At 40.0% G+C, this 26,319-nt stretch overlaps 1 protein-coding gene across 5 annotated transcripts in view; it reads right to left on the bottom strand.

The window, feature by feature from the left end:
• LOC134541656 (NAD(+) hydrolase sarm1) overlaps positions 1-26,319 on the bottom strand; it is a 568,468-nt gene that overhangs the window by 429,056 nt on the left and 113,093 nt on the right. For 4 of the 5 annotated variants that reach the window (XM_063385247.1, XM_063385248.1, XM_063385249.1 and 1 more), the window contains exon 1: positions 24,020-24,182. The exons of the other annotated variant lie outside the window; for it this stretch is intronic. In XM_063385247.1, the coding sequence (XP_063241317.1) occupies positions 24,020-24,121 (102 nt within the window). In that variant the 5' untranslated portion in view covers positions 24,122-24,182. Of the gene's footprint in view, positions 1-24,019; positions 24,183-26,319 lie in introns of those variants that run through there. 5 annotated transcript variants of the gene reach the window in all.

The raw sequence follows: 26,319 nt of genomic DNA, 5'->3' as shown, positions 1-26,319 counted from the left end.
TTCATCGAATATGCGCATGCATGCGTAAAACATACGAAAAATGCGAGTAACGAAATCCAGCCGTGTGTAACGTTTCGTTACTCGTTACTAGATGTCGCACCCGTTACTCAGTGCCGAATACATACGGTTTGCTACAGCTCTAGTGTGTAACGTTTCGTTACTCGGTACTAGATGGCGCACCCGTTACTCAGTACCCAATACATACGGTTTTCTACAGCTCTAGAAAATTTACTTGTTTCATCTTTTTGTTAAAAGTTTCGAACAAAAACGAGTTTTAATTTTGCAAGGTAGACCCACGCCAGACATATCGTGTATGGTAACAAATGCTAAATCAAGCGGTGTGCAGTGCAAAAGACGCTTCAAATCTAATAAGTGAAATAGCCTAACAAAATGACCATACATGCTCATGCTTGAAAGTGAGAGTTAAGATTATTAAATTCTGTGTGACTATAACATGTATTGCATTGACTACCAAAATCATAATTTCGTGAATTTTGATATAGGTATGCTGGTGATGTATTTCCGAGCGTATCTTTCACTGTTTCACTCATTAAAATATCTTGCTTCGTGTAACGACGATTGCTCAAGTTTTAGTCATACCAGATTTTTAATTTTATTATAATATAGGAAATGTTGACTTAACATTTTGAAGAGAAACTCTTAGGCCTAGCTTTCATCGACACTTAAAATTGTTTTGCTGCGGAAGCCACCTTATTAGTCGAGGCAACAAAAGAAAAATAGATGAAAAACATACTAATAGACCCATTGGTCGGTGGTGAATGGGAGGTGGGAGGGCTGTTTAAAGGTACAATTCATCGCTTTTGCTTGAGTATTTTCCAAACTATGGGTTTTAGCAAAAAAAAAATAAATAAATTTGATACAAAATTAAAGAGCATAAAATTTCCTACAAAAGAGATACGTTAAACCGCTTAAATAGCACCAATTTGCACCTTAAAATCAAAATTTTCCGGGGGAGGACCCCCGGGCCCCCTCACCTTAATAGGGGGTAACAGTGAACATACTTGGTTCCCCCACTATGAAATTCACCCTTCGCCACTGAATGTAGCTATCCTAACCAAATCAACCGTCCACAATGTTTTAAAGTATTTATAATGTAGCTAACCTAACCTAATTGACCATTAGTTATCATGAGTTGTCCAAAATAAACATTCACGGATACACGGCAAACGAAAAATTTGGCGGCGTACAAATAAATACCGTTGCCTTGTTTATGGTCTTTCCTTTTATCAACACCGCCATATTTATTTACAATGAACAAAAAAAACCGAAGATGCACGATTGGAGGATTGGCTCTCTCGTCTGTGAAAAGAAGGCTTCCCGTATCAGAGTCGGTGCGACGCTCGCTGGCGCTTCTAGCGCTGTGTCGCCTCTGCACTGGCGCGCAGTCTTCTCCCAGTGCATGGTGCAACTGTGAAATTCGAGCGATAACCATGACATTAGATGGCGGATAAATGAAGACAAAGCTGTAATGCAAGTCCCTTGAGTGCTTGCAAATATCTCTACAGAGCGTTTCATGTTTAATATTTCTTCTGGGGAAAAAAAACTAATTTTATTTCTTCTCGCTCTCCTAAAATTATAGTTTAGAAAATAAATGCGGAAAGAACCACTCATCTGCCCTCGACTTATTCTTAAATGTTTTTCGTAAACAGACGTCATTCTGATATGTTGAGCAGTTTTCAAATCGCGTGGTTTATTCTGAAGACCTGCCCGCATGAAGTGTGCCCAGGAAGACAGGGGCTTTAAAGCGAATTGGTTTACAATACGCCAACAAGTTCATCTGACGTGAATAATGCCATACGCTATGTTTACAAACGCTACACCAACATACACATTTTTTGTAAAAAAAAAAAAACATAAAGTACGTACTAACTTGAAGCAGAACATATTTAACTGGTAAAAGGTGAGGTATGCGCATGCGCGGAATTCGGGCAACAGATTGGCAACGTACAGAACACAAAAGTCCGTTCCCTAAAAATAAGGGACTGGCCTTATCCTATTGTTACGATTTACCGCGGGTTCGTAAAGGATAGCCCAATTGAAGATTTTACTACACACACAGTTTTATTGATAGCCACTACTTATGTCACTTACAAATAATCCTCCAAAATGGCAAATAATCAATTGCACTTAAAAATATTGTTGCTTCCCTAGTCACTCGTTATTACAATCCACATGCCTCGCTGGGCCGCACCTCTGACGCAAATCTCGCCGCAGCGCCCCTCATGGATCTCCGCCGCGGGACTCCGTCGCCACACTCCTCCGCCGCCTCCGACGCACTTGCCTTCGCCGAGGAACCGCCCGACGCCTCGCTCGGAACTTCGCTCGGAACTTAGCTCGGAACTCCGCCGCGGAAAAACTCCCGACTTCACTCACTCACTCACTCACTCACCCCTGGAACCTTCGTCCGAGGACTTCGCCACTCTGCCGCACCCGCGGAACTATCGCCCCGGAAACTCCGCCGCGGGAAAGCTCCCTCCTGAACTCTCTCTACTCACTCTCTCAAGGCCGGCGTCCCGGGCACATATATAGGCCCAGAAACCTTCCAGAACTCCCGAGCGCGGCTGGGCTCAGTCGCGTCATTCCGCGCCGACCCGACGGCAGAAATCTCTCGAAACACGTGTCGGCGGCTCGCGTAACTCTGCAGCTGTTTGGTGTCAGTTACGTATCAAATGCAGGGCGCCGCGCTGGGAGTGGTGGGAAGGAAGGGGGAAGGCGACATTCCTTGTTATCTTCCAGGCGCGCACGGCGCATATCATGTTGCGGCGGCCGCCAGCCAGCTCTGAACCTGCACGTGTCGCGGCCTTGCTCACGTTCGAAACACTATTGTGCACTGGGAATACACGTGTAGCCCTTATTCCTGTGTCTTGTAACACCGGCCTTGGTGTGGCAGTTTCTCGACGACACGCGCGCTTGTTTGCTGAACCGCTGCGCCGCTGATCCGAGGTCATCCAGGGGGTGTGGAAGGTTGCGTCCGCCCAGCCCACGTCCTCCTCGCGGCAAGTGCTGAGCGACGAGCCTCATTTCACACCGCGCGGACAAACCCACGTGTTGCCTCTCTGGCGCGGCGGGGTCGGCCTGACAATGGCTCCGGAGATCCGCCCAATGGGGCGTCGTTCTCTGCTCTTTCCCAACGTAGCGGCTCCCTTGCCACACACACCTCCGCGACGGCGATCACCATTCACATCTTCCGTAGGCCGCGCTCGAAGGAAAAAAAAACAGAGTTCTTTGCCAGATGCAGCTCTAACGAAAGGATTATTTCATGCCAGAGGTGTCATTCAACGAGCAAACCATCAGTAAAATCGAAATTCGATTTCTTTCGACGCAAACGCATATTGGCAGGGGCATGCAGATTTCGCGAAAAGATTTCGAGACCAGTTGAAAGTTGAAACACTGTAGCAGCATCTGTGTTTCGTGATTGGGTAGTTTATTTCCTATTATATGTCGATAGTTTCATAACCAATCACAGTAATTCAGTGCGCAAGTAAACGCGTCCTGAGTGGCTCGGTCGAATAAGGCAACGACTTCTCTCGCAGACGGCCGCCAATCACAAGGAAGGAATCACAGGTGCGGGTATACCTTGTTGCAGTCTAATAAGTGCTCAGATCTTTTCGCGAAAAATGACTGCCCCTACAAATTGGTGTATTCATTAAAAACATTTTTTTTTCATGATTATCGCCACTGCTAGTTCTCATTGTATGTCATGGAGCAACCACAGGACTGGGCATCGCCTTGTTGTCCATATTATCTGTTTTTTGTCATCGTCTAGTTGTCGCTGTATTGTCCAAGGTTGTAGTTTGTCAGTTTTATTATCTCTTCGTTTTCAACCCACCACATTCGTCTGTGTCGTGATTTATTCTTCTAATTTCTTCCACGCAATAAATTGTGTTATCTAATCATCTAAAATTTTACATCGGCTGATATAGGCTTGTTTTATTTTCCTGTGTGTTTATGTATTCATATTTCTTGTCTATTCTTGTGGTTTCTCATGACGCACAGTTAAATCAGGAATGGTTGCTAGAATAATTCAAAGAACTAGGTGGTGGCCACGTCTACACGATTACATGGTAAGTGTGTTAAGCAGTTTTTTTTCTTCTCCATCTAATTGTTGCGCCATGCTGGTTTGACGCCCAAAAACATTGGCTGAAGTACGGTATTTGCATTGTGGAAACTATTTAAAATAACCTTCTTTTTTTTAAGTGGCTGTTATCAACGACGGATATTCTAATTCATACCTACTAACCATCATCAAACGTAGTAAAGCACCATTTCCGTAATGTTTAGGGCGTATACAATATGGCGATGGCGAGGTTGAAAAGTGACTTCAACTACTTCACAGCATGCTGTCTCTTGACAATCCCTAACTCCTTACAAAGATGTATTCCACAAAGAAATACACTGACGGCAGTCATTTGATTGCAGTCATATATTCCTTGCACCCTCCTTTCAGGTGATCTCAATTTTAAGTAGTCGAAGTTGATCATTCACAAAACCAGCTAAACATCAAAAATTGTGGACAGCAGTTGGCTAGTTATACAATTTTAAAAACAGAGGGTTAGTTCCACAAGCTCATGAAAGGCTACAATAATGCTTGACTCGCCTTCAGGAGTTGCATCGGCGATTCTTCACGGATTCTTGTAACTGTTGAAAGTCAAAAAAAAAAATGTCTGGAATCCTTTAGGAAGATCATTTAGGCTACATTAATGTTTCATGAGGTACTCAGAAGCATGCCTTTTTTCAGTAAACTTAATTAAAAAAAGGTTTCCAAAAGCGGGATATTAATTGCACTTTAAAATAACTAACTATAAATCAAGGAAGTAAAACTAAAACCGAATGAAGAAAATTGTAACGGTAGTTGCTACCTTAGTCACAGATTGTAGTATATTGTACTTGGACGTTTTTAATACCATATATTACACGTATAACTGCATTTAGAAACACAAAACCCAGAAACATATATTTCGGCGGTTGTAAGTTATTTTAACTGAAACGTTGCATGAGGGACCGGTCTAGCCAGAGATTAATTTTTGTTTGTGAGGCGAGATGCTAAGTGCGACGCTTGCTGGTGATTACAGCGAGGTGTCGCCTCTAAGCGCAAGGCTGTAGACTGGCGCGCAATCTGCTCGTCGTGCATGGGACAAGTAAGAGATCTGAGCGGTAACCGTTACATTATAAGGCGGGGAAAAAGAAGATAAAGGTTTAAACGCAAGTACCTTGAGTGCTTTCAAGAATCTGTGCCGAATGTGTCATTCCTAAAATATTCTGAAAACACGCATTTAGAAAGTAAATTTTTTTGAAAATGCAGCTTGAAAAACTAAATAAGCAAAAACGACTACTCATCCGCTTTCAGCGTTTTCTTAAATGTTTTTTTTTTTTTTCCTTAAAAAGACCCCACTCGGATATTGAGAAATTTTTTAATCTCGAGATTATTTTTCTTTGTAAGGCTGTGCACGCCGTGTGTGTGCCCGGGTGGGCGGGCCCTCCAGGTTTTTGGAATACGGTAAAATTACTTGTTCTGACGACACCGTCCGTGGCCGAGGCCCGCGGGAGAAGAGACCTCCCAAGGGGCGGCGCGCAATTACAGCGACGCGAGCGCGCCCGGGCTCGGAGCGGCTGTTTCGGGAAACACCGCGCCCACGCGGAGGTACCGAGTGTTCGTTGCGCCGAGTGCCGGCGGCATGATTGCCGCCCTTGTGCACCCGGGACGAACATCGTGCAAGTGATTCCCCAAGGAATTTTTTGACGTGACAACGTCTAATAAATCGATGAACGCCGGCTGCTCGCACGAAAAAGGATAACTCATTGTCCCGTTGCGCACATTGTCCCGTTACGCTCATTGTACGCTTGCACCGCATCTCTCTTCCACTCGATTGGAACAACCATCGATTTGACTTTTTCGAGGCACATTAAACTTGAAACACTCCCATTCGTTTCCTACTTTTCCTATCATCGTCCTATCCTTAACAGAATAACACAGATTGGAAGAAGTTAAATGGCAAACATGTATAAAAGTTATATTTAAAATATAATAAACATATTTGAATTAATGAGTGCAAATAAAAGTAAATTTATCAATTAAATTGTAGATTTCATTTCACTCCTCGTTTGTATCCATACAAAATAGTGATAATTCAATAAAAAAGATTCAATTTTATTCATAAAATGCAATCATTTCATCAATGTTTTGTTATGACGTTGTCACGTTAAACTATCGTCCGTAAACCGACTTTACAGACAACCAATTTTTGTTTTGTTTTGAAGATAGACATATATTTTGATATATTTGCTAGTATGTTTGTACACAGTCTTGCAAGCGAGGTGATGCCAAGTTTGGCTTATTGCACTGCGAATTATCACTGCAACGTACATGACTTATGGATGTAAATCCCGTTCCAAGTCAATATTATATTTACGTTCCACACGGTTAAACTTGCTGACTGAAAATTCAAAAATGGAAAGGAAAAAAAAACACGTATCACTTACTTTTTTGCATAATTAAGTGGAAAAGTCGCATTTTTATTGTTTTTGTGCAGTTTGGATAATAATGAAATGGAATGTAAAACTGGAACTTTTCAGTTTTAAAGTTAATTTTTACTGGCTACTACGTATGTGACATGGTTTAATTTTTTTCAGTAAAAAATATGTTAACTGGTCTTTTTAAATCATCAGAATTTCAATGATTTTAAAAGGCTAAATAAAAATCAATTAATTTTTCTGAAAGAATTCTAAACCATATCAAGCAGTAGCTACCAACATTGCCTTTAAACCAAATATTTTCATTTATTTATTTTATTTGGTTCTTCTTAACCATACTGCTATATATATATATATATATATATATATATATATATACACACACACATACATACATACATACATACATACATACATACATACATACATACATTTTGTTGAAGTTCGGCCACTCAGAAAGTCTACAAGTTTATCCGTGTTAAATGTAAAAATAAAAATGGCCTGGAACTGAACATACCCCCTAAACGACTTTTGAACTCATTGTAGACTGGACATACTGTTTCTGGGGCGAAGTTGGTGTAGTGGTCAGATCACTTCCCTGATAGCAAGCCTGCCACGGCAAACCTGCAAGCTTGAATCAAGTTTGCATCAAGCTTGAATAGAGGCAGTGGCAGATTGCAAGATTACGAATGAAAGTCTACATAAAAATCACCAGAGTTAACGGTAAAACTTGTACCGCAAGTCTTAATTGAAGTTATTCTGCGAGTTTCCCACAAGCCTGAATTATTTGTGGATACATTCCAACGAGGCGATGCAAGATCTCCGGGAAGGTCAGACCCTTATTTTTCATCATTAGGGGGAGTCCATTAATAACGTGAGGCGTTCCAGGGAGGGGGGGGGGGGAGAGAGAGAGTTTGGAGCTGAATCTCACCCATTTTCCTCTGCAAATATCACAAAAAAAATTTTCCGCAAGAAACAGTGTAAAATTTCGAGAAAACTGGGTAAAATTAAGTAAAATAAGGTTAAATCCTACACAATAATATTTATCGAGGTTATGCGAATGCCACAAAGTCACTCTAGATCACAATGAGTCCCCGTGGACTGAATTAGAATGAATATTCTGTTACGAATTTTAGAGTAGTTCCTGTTTAAGTATTTTATTGTTCGATTTTCTCACTGTGATTCTAGACTACGTTCTGTCTTAGATACTAGTCTTAAATAAAAATAATTAAGAAAATTATATTATTTTTTTTTAAATTCTATCCAACGCAATCAAGCACAGATTAAAGTATTTACACTAAAAAATAAAATTCTAGAAAAATCTCACGTTTGTTTGGGAAGGGGGTGGTTTCTGAGCCAAATCTCATATCTCACCAAAAGGGGAACGGGGTGGTCGAAAAATCTCCAAAATCGCCTACCGTAATTAATGGACGCCTCCTTGTGGAAACGCTAATGTCGGGGGATTTCCACGAGGTACTCCCGTTTCCCGCACCAGACACCTGCCAATCATCCCCTCCTCAGCGCAATGCAGAGATACCTTATCAACTGCAGGCCAGCGATGACCTCTTTCGCGATAGAACCGAAAACATTGGGCGAAGTTTTGTATTTGCTCTGTGGAAAAAGTTTTAAAAGACTCTGTGTTATGGAAGTAACTGTGTTTATGTTGGTAGGAGAAGTCGTATCGCCCTTGAATGACGAGTTTATAAAAACAATAAAAGAATCTTAACGGCTGGACAGAAATCGATGGGGTTAGTTTTATCGGCTAGATAGTGTCTAACTATAAATAAATTAGGACTCGATGTTCTGTTGACATCGAAGTTGTTGGAAAAGATTTGGGGTGATCAGATAAGAATGGAACTCTGGCAGAATAGATGGGTGGACGAAACGTCATCTAACGCATGTTTACTTTGCCTCTACTATTCCGTTCAAAAGGAAAACGTTACTAAAACTATATTCGAAATGAAATCAAAACTTAGATTGGGTTATCACAGTCTTAAAACGTTCTGTGTAGTTGTCACAAATTATGCAAGGTTATATGTGTCACAAGGAAATGGTTCACACTGATTTTAGTTTCTGTGCATTTTATCGAAATCCCCGTTTCTCTGACAGCTTAAATAATATGCCATTAATGTTTGAGAGATCAAAGAGAAATGAATTAACAGAAGTAACTACTAATTGTCAATTTTTTTTAATTATTACAGTGAAAACCTCGAAATAATGGGGAATTATTGGGTAAATATTAGGCAAGGCTATCATTTTCATAAATTTTTGGCTGTGATTACTTTGTAAAATAATGTTACGTCGCAGTAATAAACGGATACTTCTACAGCAAAAATATCTGAACGCGAGTTTCCCAGTAAGGGTATTTCCTGTTCTGCATTTCTTCTTTCCCAAGTCGCTAGCAATGTGCATGCACAGCCACGCCAAGTCCGTAACAGGCCCTAACCTCAAATGAGCTACGCTTTGCGGCACGTATTTTGCGCGTTCAGGCAACTGCAACTATTAATGAGAAGCGATACTGCTAGGTTAATTTATTCTTCAAAGTGGTTCTTAATCGAGCCAGCAACAGGTTGTGCAACTTCGACGGCATCTTCGCTGCATTACCTACTGAGATTCAAAGAGGTCGCTCCTTGCATGATTATTACAAAATAAAAAAATAAAAAAACCTGAAAACTTAACCTCAGTATGTTAATAGTTGTCACATTATTTTTTTTTTATTACAAAAAATAATTTTAGTGTGATTAGCGTCATTCTTATTCACTACATAAATTAAGGGAAACATTAAAAAAAAATTTTTAAGGTAACCAAAACATGTTATTGATATATAATTATTAAGGAATTTGACATAAAACTTTTTCACTCGGAGATAAAACGCGTAGTAGTTGAAACGGATTAACATTAGACAAATTGTTCTTTGAACTGAGTTGAAGCGGCGCTGAACAATGAAAACAAACATTTCGCCAACATTTCCCTGCAGATTTATTTTGAGTAAACACAAATAATTAAGGGAATTTGAGCTGGCAGAATACTTGTACGAAATATCTGCACTCCATTATATTAATTACTATACTCTGTTGTGCAATGATTCTTTAATCCTGTTCCTAATCAGTCACTTACAAGAAATCTTGAGCTGTTTGTTGGTGGCGCGTTTACACCTGGTGATCAGAGGGGACCGCCAAGTCAAGGGTGTTTTTAAGATGGTGAAGGATGATATGTGTGACTCAGTTTTCTCGTCGTGCATAGGACAACTACCAGATTTTCGTTGTAACCATTAAATCACATGGCGGAGAAATGAAGATAAAGGCGCAAAGCAAGTCCCTCAAGTGCTTTCAATAAATTATACCGGGAGCTTCATGACTAAAGCATACAGTTTAAAAACCGAACACGGAAACAGACTACTCATTTGCCCTCAGCGTGTTTTTTTTTGACGTGACGTCTAATAAATCGTTGAACACCGGCTGCACGCACGAAAAAGTCTCCCGTTACGCACATTGTCCCGTTTCGTTGTGTTCCGTTACGCTCATTTTATATTGCTCTTTGCTAACCTGAACCTCCTAGCATTGCGACCGAGTCCGTGGCGTAATTCTGTTTTCATGCATTTCAATGTAACAATTTCATTGCTCTTTGCTAACCCGTTCCTCCTAGCACTCCTGCAGAGTCCGTGGCGCAAATATATTATTTTTGACTGAATCTTGGTGTTGGGTAAGCCATTTTCCTTCACATCATCCTTGAAACACTCCCATTCGTTTCCTACTTTTCCTATCATCGTCATATCCTTAACAGAATAACACAGATTGGAAGAAGTTAAATAACAAACATGTATAAAGGTTATAGTTAAAATAATCTCTTCGTTAAAGTAATAAACATATTTGAATTAATTATTGCAAATAAAAGTAAATTTATCAATGAAATTGTAGATTTCATTTCACTCATTCTTTGTATCCATACAAAATAGTGATAATTCAATAAAAATGATTCAATTTTATTCATAAAAGTATGCAATCATTTCATCAAAGTTTTGTTATGACGTCGTCACGTTAAACTGTCGTCCGTAAACCGACTTTACAGACAACCAATTTTTCTCCCGAAGCTCTGCTCTCAACATGTTTCCCCAGGTAGTGGGGCCATAAGGGTCCCGCCTCGTCAGGTGTGTGTGTGTGTGTGTGTGTGTGTGTGTGTTGGTGAGGCGGGATGATTAGCGCGACGCTCGCTGGTGCTTCTAGCGCGGTGTCTCCTCTGGACTGGCGCGTAGTCTTCTCGTCGTGCATGGGACACCAGTGATAATTGAGCGGTCACCGTAACATTATATTGCGGAGAAATGAAGATAAAGGTGTAATGCAAGTCCCTAGAGTGCTTTCAAGAAACTCTACCGGGAGTTTCATGGTTAAAAAAATACTCTGAAAACTCGCCTTCTAGTCATTTTCAACCTTATAAAACCACAGTTTATAAACTCAATCCGAAAATAAAAGTACTTTTTTTCGGCCCTCAGGGAATTCTTAAATGCTTTTCGAAAAACAGACCCCACTCGGGTATCTTGAGTAGTTTCGAAATCGCGTTGTTTTTCCTGGAGCTGTGCACGTCGTGTGTCTCCAGGTATCGGGAGACGTTAAGGGTATTCGCCACACCGCCTCGCTTCAATGCTGGCTCATAGCGCGGTCGCGAGCCGGTCTCTCCAAGGCGTGAGACACTCGACGTCTCCTTCACACAGAGCCGCCGTCTCCACCCGCCACGAGACAGTGTCTCCACCCGCCACGAGACAGCGTCTCCTCCCGCCACGAGACAGGAGATGCTAGGACGCGGCCGACGTGATGGAGAATTCATACTTTGCCTGCGTTCAGGCGCACCACGCAGAAAAAATTTTTTCCCTACTTTTACAAAATGACGATAAATTGCCTACTTGTGCAACGAAAGCCATTCTTCCAAAATGCACTCCTCTTGTTCTACCTTGAGACATTTATTTTTATAACTAGGTAAAAAAAAATGCTTATATGATCAGCTTATATAATGCTTAATTTTTAAATATTACACTATTTGATGTAATTGCAGAAAAGTGGTTAAGTGTAAGAAAAGGCGTACCGCCTTAACTTCGCCACCAATAAAGACGATAAATAAATAAATAAAACATTTTACGGATATACGGTTATTTAATAGTACAAACAAGAGAAATAAATTCCAGTGAAGACCCTATCAAAATACAATCAATAGTTAATCATCAAGTATTTAATAAGATGATAAGATATGCTTGTTTGTACGTTTGTGAACTTTAAGAAGATAGAGAAATCTTTTTTTTTTTAATGTTAAGGGAAGTATGTTTTCCAGCAGATTTACTCCAACAACGTTATTCATGTAAACAATTACACTTTATTAATTGTGCAGCTTGCCAAAAAAAATTTTCTCCAAAGTTTTTATGATAAGTATCATCCAGGTTCTTGTTTGTAAAAGAATATATATGAATAAATTTATGAATAAATTATTTAACATCTTAATCACCATAAGCACTATTTATAATTATTATTAAACCCATTATTATTTTATATTTGAAAGACTGAATTATTACAAAGTATGGAAATAATTGGACTTTACGTTGGATGTTTGCCGTATAGCTAAATGTGCACATATCGAACATTTGTAAGAAAAATTAGATTAGTTTACCTTCAATTTCATGTATGACTAGCCGGAATAGCAGTCATTACTGTTTTCGTGCACTTTTCAAGCAACTGAAAATTTGGATATGTTTATTGGAAAACTTCGTTATAATTCAATACCTCTCCCCAGCTATGCCTCTACGACAGTATAAAGCTTTAATTGATTTATTATAAGCTGCGCAGCGTACACGGGATTCAGACATTTTAGTGGAACTGTATAATAATGTATTTATTTTTATAGATATTTGTTTTATAATTTGTCTATATAAAATATTTTCTGGTTTTATATATGTATATTGGCTGTTGAACGCATATCACATACTGACAGGTATTATGTATTGTGCACGGTAAGCGTACTAATAACTATGATGAATTTGATGATTTCTGAAAACGTATGGATTTCAAAAGCTCATTCCTTGAGGTCTGGTATAATTCTATTTATACACCTTATTTATTTTGTTTTCTGCCCGACACTTCAACGGCGGGCGGGGCCATCGTGCACGCCGATAGGTGCGCGAATAATTTTTAATATTTGGTGTAATTTTTCTACTGTGGTTTATTCACATTTGACCGCCCACAGAGTGCCGGGGACGGGGTCTTCCCACGCTGGCAGCGGATGGAAGGGCTTCAGACTACATCACAAAATGAGTAACTATGCTACATTTCAAGTCAATCGGGTGTATAGTTTTAGAGATCTCGTGATGAGTGAGTCAGTGAGTGGTATTTCGCTTAATAAACTTCTAGCGCCTGCGGCATTGTCAACACACACTTCGTTAGTGTACTGCATGTTGTATCTAACCCCCTCCAACGCATTTGATTCTAAATTGGACTTTTAGTAAGGATCCATAATGTTATTGATAATATAATATAGCCTATAGAATTTTTCAAATCGGACCAGTGGTTCCGGAGATTAGAGTGTTCAAACAAACAAACAAACTCTTCAGCTTTATAATATTAGTATAGATTAGATGTAAACAGTCCAAATTAAACTGTTAAAATATTCCATTGAAAATGGAACATTTTTATGGATACCCTATACTTTCCAGCAGAAATATACCATGTAAAGTAGAAAACCCATCTCACAATAAAATTGTTCTATAGAATTATCTGATCGGAAAACGAGGAACAACTTAATATACCCATAACGTTGCATTTGTAGTCGCTAAGGCAGTGATGCCCAGCGATTAGAGCGTCTGAATATAAAATGGTGACCCGGGTTCGATCCAACTTTGGATACTTTTTTTTTGTTATAGATTTTTATAGATAACATGAAAAGTTATGTTTATTTATTAAAATACATTAAATAAATTAATTTTCTATGGTACAGACCATTAGTATGAAATGTTATGCATTGGCAATTTTTTTCTTGTACGTTATTTAACACGGAAATCTAAGTTATCTGTGCGTCCATGTCCTTACTTTATTACAAAAACATTTGTGGTTTGGGGGGGGGGGGGGGGGTGGGGGGCAGGATCGCGCGAAGTTGCCCTCAAAATACATTCCGTTAGTTCTTCACCAATTGAACGCCTCAAATATTACTAATAACCTGTTGAAATACGCTTGGTATGAAGCAAAATTAATAGAACCACGATTCACATTGCAAAATATTAACGAAATCTGCCTTATCTCTTCTTTTGTTAAAAAAAAAAAAGTTCTTAGAATACTGTAGCATCCATACAATGCGCGTGGTGCGACCATAACATATGTTTTACGTTTTTTCGGTTTAAGAATCACCCGCACCAAATCTGTAGAAAATGACCGTGGCAGCAATGAGTAAATGGTCTCATACTGGTTTTATTCTTATTGAAAAATAAATTATATTTTGCATTTAATAACAGCGTTTGGCTTATTTCTTATTACCTTCACCCTAGCAGGTGAAATATTTTAGTAAAAAGAAAGAAAAACTTTCATTATTTTCTGTAAGTAAACATGAAATTTTCTTTTTATCAATAAAAGAGCGTCACAAAAATTATGTATCCATACTGGGATCGAACTCTAGTCGCCAGCGTATTAGATACACGCATTAACTTCCACAGCATCTCTAAAAGCAACTTTACGGGTATAAAAGTAGGGTCTCGTTTTTTTAATCGGCTATTTCTCGAGAACAATTGATATTTTGGGGTTTTCTCCTTTACAGGGTTGATAGCTAGGGCACGTCAAAATCGGCGACACAAAGTTCGCGCCCTCTCATTGCCAGTCATTGTACCGTTATGATTGTTGTGGTGTGTCTCATATCAGTCTTTTAAAGCCGAACTGAAGTAGTGTAAAATTAATGCAAAAAAATAATAATATTTAACTACTGAGCGGTGAATATCACACCAAGCGCTTTACGCCGCTGCCCGAATGTACAGGCCATGTAGGAGCTCAGCCGACAGGAAGTTATCGCCGAGCTGTTATCTGGTCGTGAGTGACAGTGACATGCACCCAACGGAGCGCGCTCTGGCCATTCATCAGTTCCTCGGGTCTGGCTCCGCCCACTCCGAGCCATCCTGAGACTGCACTGTGCGTTCACTTTACTCTCTCTTTCCAGCACACGGTGTTGCTATCAGGGGGGGAAAAACGGCAGTCATGGGGACTGTCGACAGAAGTAAACACTTAAAACTTTGTTTTTAAATGTGTAATATGTAGAGACCTGTAAATTTCGCGGATTCATTTCGCGATAGGATAGAGTCCAAATACTTTTGACATTATTTTGCTTCAGTGATTGGGCCACAGTTTATCTGAAGGACTCCGGGCCAATGAAAAATCTTTAACAGAAGAATTAGCGAATCACGATCATTCCAGTCAATAGGTGTTACGAGTCGGTAACCAATCAGCAGATGTAATTAGCACGAGTGCGTAGAGGATCATGGAGTCTATCCTTTAGGGATTTGAAATCGCGAATTTTACAGGTCTCTAGTAATATGATATCATTTTTACGTCAAATATACGCAAGAAAATTATTTTGGTATTATCTCTCTAGCATGTCGGTGACGCGAACCCGTAAGTTTTGCCCCTATCAAAAATCACTCAACGCGGCTAAAGAAGTTTTCACTTCAAAAAATAATTGTGTACTTTACAAAAAAAAATTATTTTGGAAACCAGTTGCCAAGAAATAGCTTGTTATATTACAATAATGATATTGTAATTTTGTACAGGACATGCCTATGGTCATCTTTGCATATATATGATATATGATAATCGAGATAATACTGAGTAGATATATCTTACAAATATTGGTGCATAATTTTGTATTTTAATTGATGTTTTAATTCCAACATAAAAAAAAATCGGATGTACACTAATTTGACTATTCTATTTCGTTACGTCCATTAATGGCGCATTTAGTACTGGAAAGTTATTCAGGGAACGGTTTATAAGTAACTTGAACTATTGGAGGTACTGGGACAACACAAAGCATAAAAGCTCGGGTAAGAATCCGAACCCAGTATTACTGCGAACACTATTTTGTAGTGATTCAGTTGTTTCCATGTGCAAATTTACAAATATGTGTAACTTCACGTGAATATTTCTGTTCCATTTTACAATTTTCACGGTTGTTAAAAATCCCCTGAAATGTCCAGGTTGCTAGCAAGGGGGAGAAACTGTAATTGCCAAAACTGAGAATTATTTTTTTGAAGCAGTTATGGGCCCATCCGCTAGATGGTGGCTTTCATAATCTAGTGCTAACATAGCTACATTGATTGTGAAAAGTAAAGCATAAGCCATTATCGGGCAAACAACCTAGTGAAAATTAATTCACTCCATTTTAGCAGCTTCATATTTTGTGGTGTGGAAAACCAGAAATGTTTGCATCTCCTACTCATGTATACGTTATATGACCTTTTTATTACAAAAAAGTATTAAGTGTTCTTCGCACAGTTGAAACAACTTTTACTACACTTAAGGGGCCCGCCTCGTCAGGGATGTATGTGTGTTAGTGAGGCGAGATGATAAGCGCGACGCTCGCTGATATTTCTAGCGCGCTATAGCCTCTAAGCGCAAGGCTCTGAACTGACGCGCAGTCTTCTCGTCGTCACAGGATAACTGTGAAATTTGAGCGGTGACCGTAACATAATATGGCCGAGAAATGAAGATAAAGGTGTAATGCAAGTGCCTTAAGTGATTTCAAGAATCTGCACTGGTTTTTTTATGCCTAAAAATTACTCTGAAAACATGCGTTTTAGCCATTTTAACTCTTCTACAAATACATTTTAAAAACTTCATGCGAAAATCACTTTTAGACCCTCGGCGAACTCTTAAATGCTTTTCGTAAGAAAACTCCACTCGGATATCTTGAGTAGTTTTGAAATCGCGTTGCTTTCCCTGGAGTTCTGCACACCGTATGTGCCTGTATCCCAAGGTTTTTATGCTGGTAGTTATGGGCCCGCCCAACAGATAGCGACACCTTGCCCTGCAGCAGAAGCGGCACAGAGGCACAAAGGCACAGAGGCACAGAGGCGAGCAGACCGTCGCAGCAAGAACGCGCCGGGTAGCTTCTGCGCCGACCACCGGGGTAGCTTCTGCGCCGACCACCGGGGTAGCTTCTGCGCCGACCACCGGGGTAGCTTCTGCGCCGACCACCGGGGTAGCTTCTGCGCCGACCACCGGGGTAGCTTCTGCGCCGACCACCGGGGTAGCTTCTGCGCCGACCACCGGGGTAGCTTCTGCGCCGACCACCGGGGTAGCTTCTGCGCCGACCACCGGGGTAGCTTCTGCGCCGACCACCGGGGTAGCTTCTGCGCCGACCACCGGGGTAGCTTCTGCGCCGACCACCGGGGTAGCTTCTGCGCCGACCACCGGGGTAGCTTCTGCGCCGACCACCGGGGTAGCTTCTGCGCCGACCACCGGGGTAGCTTCTGCGCCGACCACCGGGGTAGCTTCTGCGCCGACCACCGCCCGGGTTCGCTGACGCCGGCCGCACTCGCGAGCGTCTCCGGAAGTGTTTAGTGTAAATAGTGCGGTGCTTGAAGAGAAGAACAAAACTGTCACGTTGGCCAGCCTGCCTGAAAGTTGAGGAATTTTCGGTTTAACAGGTGGTCCACCTGGCGCCCGGAAGTGACGTGTTTCTACGGTCAGTTTTTTTTTGTCGGTGTTACCTAACGGTAGGTAAAACGTGTCATGTCGTTGCAGTGCAATCCGATTAAAATTGTGAAATCATCGGTGGATTGTTTTGAATAATGCGCGCCATATTGTTGGTGAACAAACAGGAAGGACGCGCCAGGTCTCGAAGCCGGCGCGCCTCGGCCCACGCCCAGTGATGCCAACTCCTACAAAATGTTCCCCCTAGGACCAACTTCAAATACCCCTAAATGTCGATCAAAAACCCCTAAAGTTTTTGTTGTACACTTGATTTGAGAGGTAATTTCAAATATGAATTAAAAATACGTTGAAGTAGTAAAAAATAGCTGTTGTATTTATGTGAGTACATTTTACATATTTACATATGTTAATCAATGATTGATACATGTTAATCAAATTAAACGAGAAAATTAAAATAAAAAACAAATTGCTTCAATGTCTCCTTTTTTTTCCTTCTAACACAATATTATTAAATGTCATTGGGATAAGCTTATAATATTTCGTCGAAGGCCTGGATATCGCGCTGCGTTTTGCTGTTGCTGATATTTTTGAAATCGTACATATTGACGTTAAATGATTTGATCATACGGTCAGAAGGAAAAAAAATGTTCTCTTGACTTGAGCAGTAAGTTGTTATTGGTAAATTCAGCCACCAGCGCCACCTGCGTCTTGCTTAATACAAGACACAAAGTACGGCATTAGTTTAAAGATATTTTCAAGGCAACCGATGATAATTGAGCAAAAAGTGTGTTTGTAGAGAAAAAAAAATTCTTGAATAAAGTACCCCCTAAAAAATCCCCCTAAATAAATGCACCCCATAAAAAAAACCCTGGACATCTTGTTTCCCCCTAAATTTGGGGGGAAAACCCCCAAGCTGGCATCACTGCCCACGCCGCGCGGCGGAAGGATACGCGATCAGAGGGAAGAACATGACGGGGGCACGCCTCGGACCGCGAGGGGGCAAACCACCGGTTAGCAGTCCCATCGGTGTCTGCGGCGCGGCGAACACGCGTGCCAGGCAGTGGTTCCCTGAGCGACCCTGGAGGCCGCCGCGAGAAGTATCGCGTGCCCTTGAACAATGACCGCAGCCTTGGGTGAGACCTTGCCTGCACTTCCCGGTACACTGTCAAAATTATTCACCTTCGACTCAACGCAGAAGGCTGGATTAAAATCATCCAGGGGATCCACGACAATCTTCATAAATTAATTTGCGAACACTGAGTTCACTTTCTCTAAACACGAATCCATAACAATGTTCTTGATAATTAGAGGCATGTATTTTTCGCGAAAAATCTGAATGCTTTTTGGACTGCAATAAGGTATACTCACACCAAATGTTTCTCCCTTTTGATTGGCGGCCGCCTGCAAGAGAAGCCATTGCCTTATTCGACAGAGCCATTCAGGACGCGTTTGCTCCCGCACTGAATTTCTTTGATTGGTGTGCTGATAGTAGACATGTACCTGGAAGAAACTCGACCAATCACGAAACACAGACGATGCTACACTGTTTTAACTTTCTGCTATTCACCAAATCTTTTCGCGAAAATTGTATGCCCCTATTGATAATACAACAAACCGTTCAAGAAATAATTGTTTAAGTGTAGCTACATACAGCCAGAACACTCTTCTTGTGTTCACATACGTGACGACATATATTCTAAGAATTCAGTTATTTGAAATTACGAACTCTTCGCTTATTTAAGTTAAATTATTCATTGAAAAATTCTGTAAATTTACTATAATATTTCTAACAGTGTAGTTCCACACGTTCTTTGTGGCGACGCGGAACATTCCTGGCAGCGTTAGTAGCCCTAACTGAATCACATGTTTAATTCTTGGCTGCACAATAAGAAATATTTGATAACATTCCTAAAGTTGTGATAGATATCTGCAAAATTCGCGACAGTCTAATTTGCAAATGTTTGAATACAATATTACTTTTGTCACTGAAACGAAGGTTATTGGTAAGGGCATGTATTTTACGCTCATTAGACTGCAGTAAGATATGCCCGCGCTATCGATTGTTCCTTTGTAATTGGCGGTCGTCTGCAAGAGAAGGCATTACCTTATTTGCCATGGCCATTAGGACGCGTTTGCTTCCAAACTGAATCAATGCGATTCGTGTACCAGCAGTAATGTACTTGAAAGAAACTTAATCAAGCACCAAACAAAGACGATATTACAGTGTTTCAACTCTTAGCTAGTCGTGAAATCTTCCTGTACCCGCCCCTAAATTATTGCAAACGCTTTGAAGGACTAGAAGCCAATGACAAATTAACATTTCTTCGAATCTGAGAAAAATCGACACGAGGCAACAGTCTAACTGAACAGATAAAATACACTTGATAATGCACCCGTTCGTGGATTCCAACTTGGCACCAGAAAAAAATGGCTAATTTTATGATTACTTTTTTTTAAAGTGAAAGTTTTTGAGCTATACAAGGTTATAAAAAATTTTGCCTTGTAAATATGGTACCTACATTCTATACGCATTTGAATATACAATCAAATATATAATAATTTATAAAAAAAAATTAACTAATAAAAGTACAGTTCCGGATCTTCAACTTTCGAGTGAGTACAATGTCAAAAGTACAGTTACCAGTAGCAAACTCTAGTCTCACCTGAATTTTGGTAACGGGATTTTAAACCATTAACGATACAATAGAATTCATTTTTTTCATTTGCAACATTAAGACGATAAAAAAATTTGTTTCATATTTAGTGAGTTACGAAGAAGTTTTTATTTGTTTGCAGTCAAACTTGAATGGCAGTTTTAAGTGTTATAGATAGATTTGTGATTAGTATCATGATGCGATCAAGGTTATGGTGGAGGATTAGATTAATTTACAGTCTCAGTAGCCATTGGGAGTCGGGCTGTGAGTAAGCCCTTATCAAGGTGTGAATTTACTTGGTGTTCAGTCGTACACGGTGCATCAAGCTACGTGTTTTGACGTGAATACGTCTTTAAAATTGCTTCCATAGTGGGAGGCAATTCAAAAATCGAATGATAACAAAATCGGGGGATACAGTTTGGTGTTGCAGCTACATATCTGTCATCTCCATCCAAAATTTAATTACACTACTGGATAGCTAAATGATTCTTACGCTAAGTGAGGACTGTGACGCATCGCGCGCGGTGTAGGGAGAATTGCCGCCATTTTGAGGTCATTTTCGAGATTTCCATTTAGTATAACTTTTGACGCGGAGAAGCTAAGACGTTCGTTTGAGTTTCAATCGTCAGATCTCGCCAAATCTATCTATTGCATAAATATATACAACATTAGTGTAAAATAGTTACAGTAAAAATAAATGGTGTTAAAATACAAAAAAAACATGATTATAGCATACATAAAAAAGCGCATTTTGTATAGAAAATATTACCTGTTAAGTACATGTATTCACGTACAACACACGGCCGTGTCCATGACACCGCCACACCCTATTTTTTTTTTCAGTCCAGCTTGTCACCGCGTACGAACAAACATTTCGCAGATATCTTATATTTGTTTTATTTATTTGCTTTATATGTTATCTACAACTGCAAGCCAGCAACATGACGCCAACAGCGGGCCAGCACTTCGGTGGGCAGGGCGAATGTAAGAGCACGGGGATAAAGAGCACTTTAAAAGGTGTCCGGGCTGGGGGTTAATAAGATCAACACTCTCTTGTTTCCCATGGCGTACTCTCTAACACCACGCACAAATTAAAGTTTTTTTTTTGACGTGACAACGTCTAATAAATCGATGAACGCCGGCTGCACGCATGAAAGTGTCCCGTTACGCACACTGTCCCGTTACGTTGTGTCCCGTTACGCTCTTGTACGCTTGCGCCGCATCTATCTCTCTTCCACTCGATTGGAACAACCATCGATTTGACTTTTTCGAGGCACATTAAACTTGAAACACTCCCATTCTTTTCCTACTTTTCCTATCATCGTCCTATCCTTAACAGAATAACACAGATTGGAAGAAGTTAAATAGAAAACATGTATAAAAGTTATAGTTAAAATAATCTCTTCGTTAAAGTAATAAACATATTTGGATTAATGAGTGCAAATAAAAGTAAATTTATGAATTAAATTGTAGATTTCATTTCACTCCTTTGTATCCATACAAAATAGTGATAATTCAATAAAAATAATTCAATTTTATTCATAAAAGTATGCAATCATTTCATCAATGTTTTGTTATGACGTTGTGACGTTAAACTATCGTCCGTAAACCGACTTTACAGACAACCAATTTTTTTACTACTATTTTCCCCCCTTTTTTTTTCTCAATTCGGGTACATTTGCGTACCCGAGCGGATCATCTGTGGTACCGGGTACAGACACAGTAATCTGGGTACGTGTACCCGAATTCGGATATGTCTGGCAACACTGCCCCTCGCGCTGCAAGCTGGCGGCGCAACGAACAGACCCGAGTTGATCGACAACGCACTGAGGCACGATCAGAGATAGCGAGAGTTCCCCCGTAACCCTTATTAGACAGACCCTGACCTCCAAGCGGTGTATGCGTCAGAGATACGAACTGATGCTGGGGTCTCCTTTGTGCGACATTCTGTCCCGACGCGACGCCAATATCGCGCATTGTAATAAATTAGTTCGGGGTTATCATTCCAACAAGAAATACATACTTTCTCTGGCTCGATTCGCCACTCATACACACTGCTAGAAATCCCAACGAAGAAGAGATATTCGTAGTTCTAGATAACTGTAACTTCGTAGCAAGTATGACGGGTCCGGTCCACCTTCTACAAACGTCGTCAGTTATGAGTTCCATCATGAACATCTTAAACGTGCCTCTAAGAAGGAATAAGAGTGTTATGTTGTACATTTAAAGATTTTATTTATACTTCTCATTTATTTTTGAATTTGTGTTTAAAATTAATTGAGCATCAGTAGACCAACAAACATATCCGTTTGTTCAAGAAGATATCTGAATATATTTTAATAGTCTTTTGTCAATTGAAGTTGCAAATTCTTAATTCAGAAGAAAAAAAGAAATTAATTTCATTTTGTGAGTCAAAACAACCATTAGAAAACTTCAGACGTAAGACTTAAGTGAAAAAGTGAGCATAATAGCACTGCGATTGTTGGGAGGGAAAGAGACTCTGAAACTGACAAAATTAAATGAAATTGTTATTCACAAAGTCATACAAGAGTATAATGAAGTTTAAATGGGAATTTTGTTCATAATTTGTTTTTATCCACCTTAATTATTTTAGGATGAAAAAAAATGAAGAACTTTAAACTTCTAGAATATTTCAGATTACCTATGTCTGATTTCAAGCACGGTTTGTTATGCTTATAACAGGCGAATGCTGTGAAATTTTCGACAAAATTACGTACGGAAAACGTTAACACCGTCAGACAGATATACGTGTGTAGGAATTTAGAGCTCTGATGATTAAGTATTCGAGTACTCATTGCATGCATTTATTAATTACATACAAGTGTACTACAATTGCAACAATATGCTCAACTGCATATTTACCGAACATACATTTTAAATTACAAACGGATGTTCCGTTTGAATACCCATTTTAAACAAATTTTAATCTTTACGCTGTTTAATAAGCTCACCTTAACCACCTAATTGGTTTTGTTTTCGATTAGTTGATTTTTATCATGAATATGTTTAAAGAATAATGTCCACAATATTCCCTCCCAGCATACAATACATAGGTATGTGTGTATCGTCTGTTACACACACACATTTTATATATACACACTGATATACATAGTTAATAATTATTTTAATAAAGTTTTGTTTTTAAATTTTCAGAATACATACAATGCGATGTTGATTTGAGTTAACGTGCTCTAATTTCTTATTTTTTAATTATTCGACTATCCTTTTATTCTGTGCTTTTGTTGAGCCACTTGAAAATATAATATATTTGCGGGAAGCATCACGAAGAGGAACAAAAAAAAAGTTGCGTATCAAAAACCAAAATAGAAATCGGTGATGATAGGAGTCTGTGTCCCGGCCTAAAGGAGCATTCAAAAGTACATTCGTTCCCTAAACTTGCGTGGATTCCAACACGCAATGTCGACGTCACAATCACGATGCGTTTTTTTTTTCAAGGGCTCTAGAAAGCATTCTCGGTGCGTATCAGGCAGTAAACACATTCCTTCACGGTTTTCCACAGTTGCAATTTAAACAGCTGATTTAAAATGGGTGTAGAAAATCGTGTGTTACGTTACGAAAACTATTTGATTTTTTATTCTTTTACTAATGCCAGCGAAGGATTTTGACGTTGGCACGCCTTCATTACGTATAGTTTATGTCATATAACTTGTCTCGAATTGGACGGTTCTCAAAAGTTATGACGATGATGGTATACTTTTCCTTCTGCTACTGCTGTTCTAACTACAGTGTTTGTAAACAGCTTCATGTGGTTGTCATTGTTAGTAAACACAAGAATCATGGGGTGCTTTACAAGTGACAGTGTTTTTTTTTACTTATTACAAATCATAAACAGGTCACCGTGGACTTTAAATAAATACTTATATCAATATAAACATTCCAAACTGTTACAAAAATCCATTTTCATCTAGTTTCAATAATCGTTAAACATATTATATCAGCTGTTATGTGTCGTACTGCGCCGCCCCCAGCTACTTGGCGCCCTAGGCGGTTGCCTAGTTCGCCTATATGGACGCGCCGGCCCTGGTTACAAGATTCGGACTAAACAAACGGTATTGTGTTTATGGTTAACGTAAGTTGGATGATTTCCTCTTTTTTTTTGATCCGTTCACCGCGGAAAGGAAGTTATGACCACGCTTGCGGGGAGCGGCTTGCCCTCGACCTTACCGTGAACCTGGCGCCCCTGAAGCAGGGCTCGTCGGCCGCCGGGGCTGCGACGACCCCGCCGCAGCGCCGGAACTGCTTGTGTCTGGGCGGCGCCGCCTGCATCTCCGCGCATGCGCACACACACACACCTGCCCGCCCACGAGCGAGACCGTCTCCGCCTGCGGTCTCGCCGCGCACTGACTGCACGCTGCCGTCGGCGCCCGAGGCAACCCTCTCCCCTCCACAGCACTGCCCCTCCCTCGCACCCCTGAGGCCGGCCGCCTTCCCCTCCCCGCGCGCCCGAGCCTGAGCAGCTTGCCGTGGCAACCAGCTGAAGCACCCCATAGATAGAGACCGGAAAAATTGGCGATATCAATGACCTGTATGATATACTCCATGATCCTCTATGCACGCGGGAAAATTACATTTGCTCATTCGCTACTGACTCGTGACAGCTGTTATCTGGGACGCTCGATTTTCGATACTTCTTTTGTTAAATGTTTTTCATTGGTCCAGAGTACTTCAGATAAACTGTGGCCCAATCACTGAAGCAGTAAAAAGGCAAACGTTTTTGGATTCTAGCCTATCACGAAATGAATCCGCGAAATTTTCAGGTCTCTGCCCATAGAGTAAGTAAAGGGAGAGGCGCCACTCCCATAGTAATGATCGTTCGCTTAAATTTGTAAACAAAACCCCTTGCGATCATACCATTTCTTTGCAACTTGACAACGAAAAAATTACAGCCATATACAACCTGAGGAAGGTTTTAGCGCGTGGTAGTTGGCATCTTTGTTCACAAGCTTGGTGCAAAAACAGCACACAATTCTATTTATTTTACTTTGCTCGTGTTTTTGTTTATATAAACGGCGAAAGCAACCTTAACCTGTCCTCGATAATTGTGTAAACATTAACCTCCGCATCACGCCTCACTGTTATTGTTACGAGAATGTGTGATACGGTTTTATGTTCTTTGCAAGACATATATTTTTAACTTGCGTTAAATTAAGGTGTTAAGCTTTAAGTGGTGAACATTTTTTTTACAACAATTGCACTTAAGTACATTGACTCGTTAATTAATTTTACTAACAGTTGAAAAACTACATATGACGCAATAAATGTAGTATATTCCTACTTTCACTAAAATTTATTCATGAATAGTATTCCAAGTTACAGAAACCCAGCTTAAGGGGATTGGTGCAGGACAAAAAACAGTCATTCGTCAGAATTTGTTGGAAATGAGCTTAAGTGTTTTATAAATGCTTGTTTATTACTACTGTACGGCCAGCCAGCACGTATATAAGCTAGCGGGTGAGATTTGGCAAGTTAGTGGCGAGAGAGCTTCCGTGAGGGGAGGTTGTCGAAGATTGGCCTGCCATCTAGCGGGAATCTTTCGAAGGTCTTCCACAATATCGCCTTTCTCTCTCTCTCTCTCTTTCTCTCTCTCTCTCCAACACGGACACCCAACCAGCTCTTATCTTCGCTTCCCATCTCACCCTATCCTTCATTCTCGGATCAGGTAGCCGCCCTTCCCCGCGTAGACTTTCGTGTTACTCCAGGAAACCAAGACAACCTGTGAAAAATTTGTCCAAAGCTGAATTTTTGTACTGTGGTAGAGTTGACTATGCTTAATAACATACCGAAAGTTTACCGCTGTAGACCTTGTGCGTTATCACCGAAAATTTGCATTTAAGTCCTAGGTGACAGCAACTTGCATCAGTCCATTAAAATGCTACTCATGTATACAGTTTTTAATTTTGACTGTCCGTAAACTTACCAAAATAATCTAGAAACTGTAATACACCCATTAATGTTAGAAAAAATTTAAATTTTTAATATTTAAGATATGATATAAAGCGATTAATTCACGACATATATATTTTTTTTTATCTTTGCCACCCAGATAAAAATACGATTTACACCGATTTGAAGAGCCCAATGCGAAAAAATGTCTAAATAAATGTTTTTAATTATACTTTTAGCTTTAAGATAGTATATTTATAAAGAGTCTAGCATAATTAGTTGGCTCATTAAAGCTGCCCGAGCGTTGCAGTGTACTGCGGCCGTACTGATCTTTCACGGCCGGCGGGCTTTGAAACACGCTGCGTACTGCAACACTCAATAAACTTGGTCTTATTTAGGGATTACTTAAAATATATTTAATGCATATGATAGGGTGTATTCATGTTACATCTATTGAGATATACATATTATTTTTTCTTATATGAATGATTTTTGATACAATAAAATTAACAATAAACAATTTCTGCTTAGAATTTGTAAATCGAAATTCTAGAGGACCTCTGGTTTTATATATGTGTGTT

This window comes from Bacillus rossius (assembly GCF_032445375.1).
Source record: "Bacillus rossius redtenbacheri isolate Brsri chromosome 4 unlocalized genomic scaffold, Brsri_v3 Brsri_v3_scf4_1, whole genome shotgun sequence".
In the NCBI taxonomy this organism is placed as follows: Eukaryota; Metazoa; Arthropoda; class Insecta; order Phasmatodea; family Bacillidae; genus Bacillus; species Bacillus rossius.
This window is presented reverse-complemented; position numbering and strand designations above follow the sequence as displayed.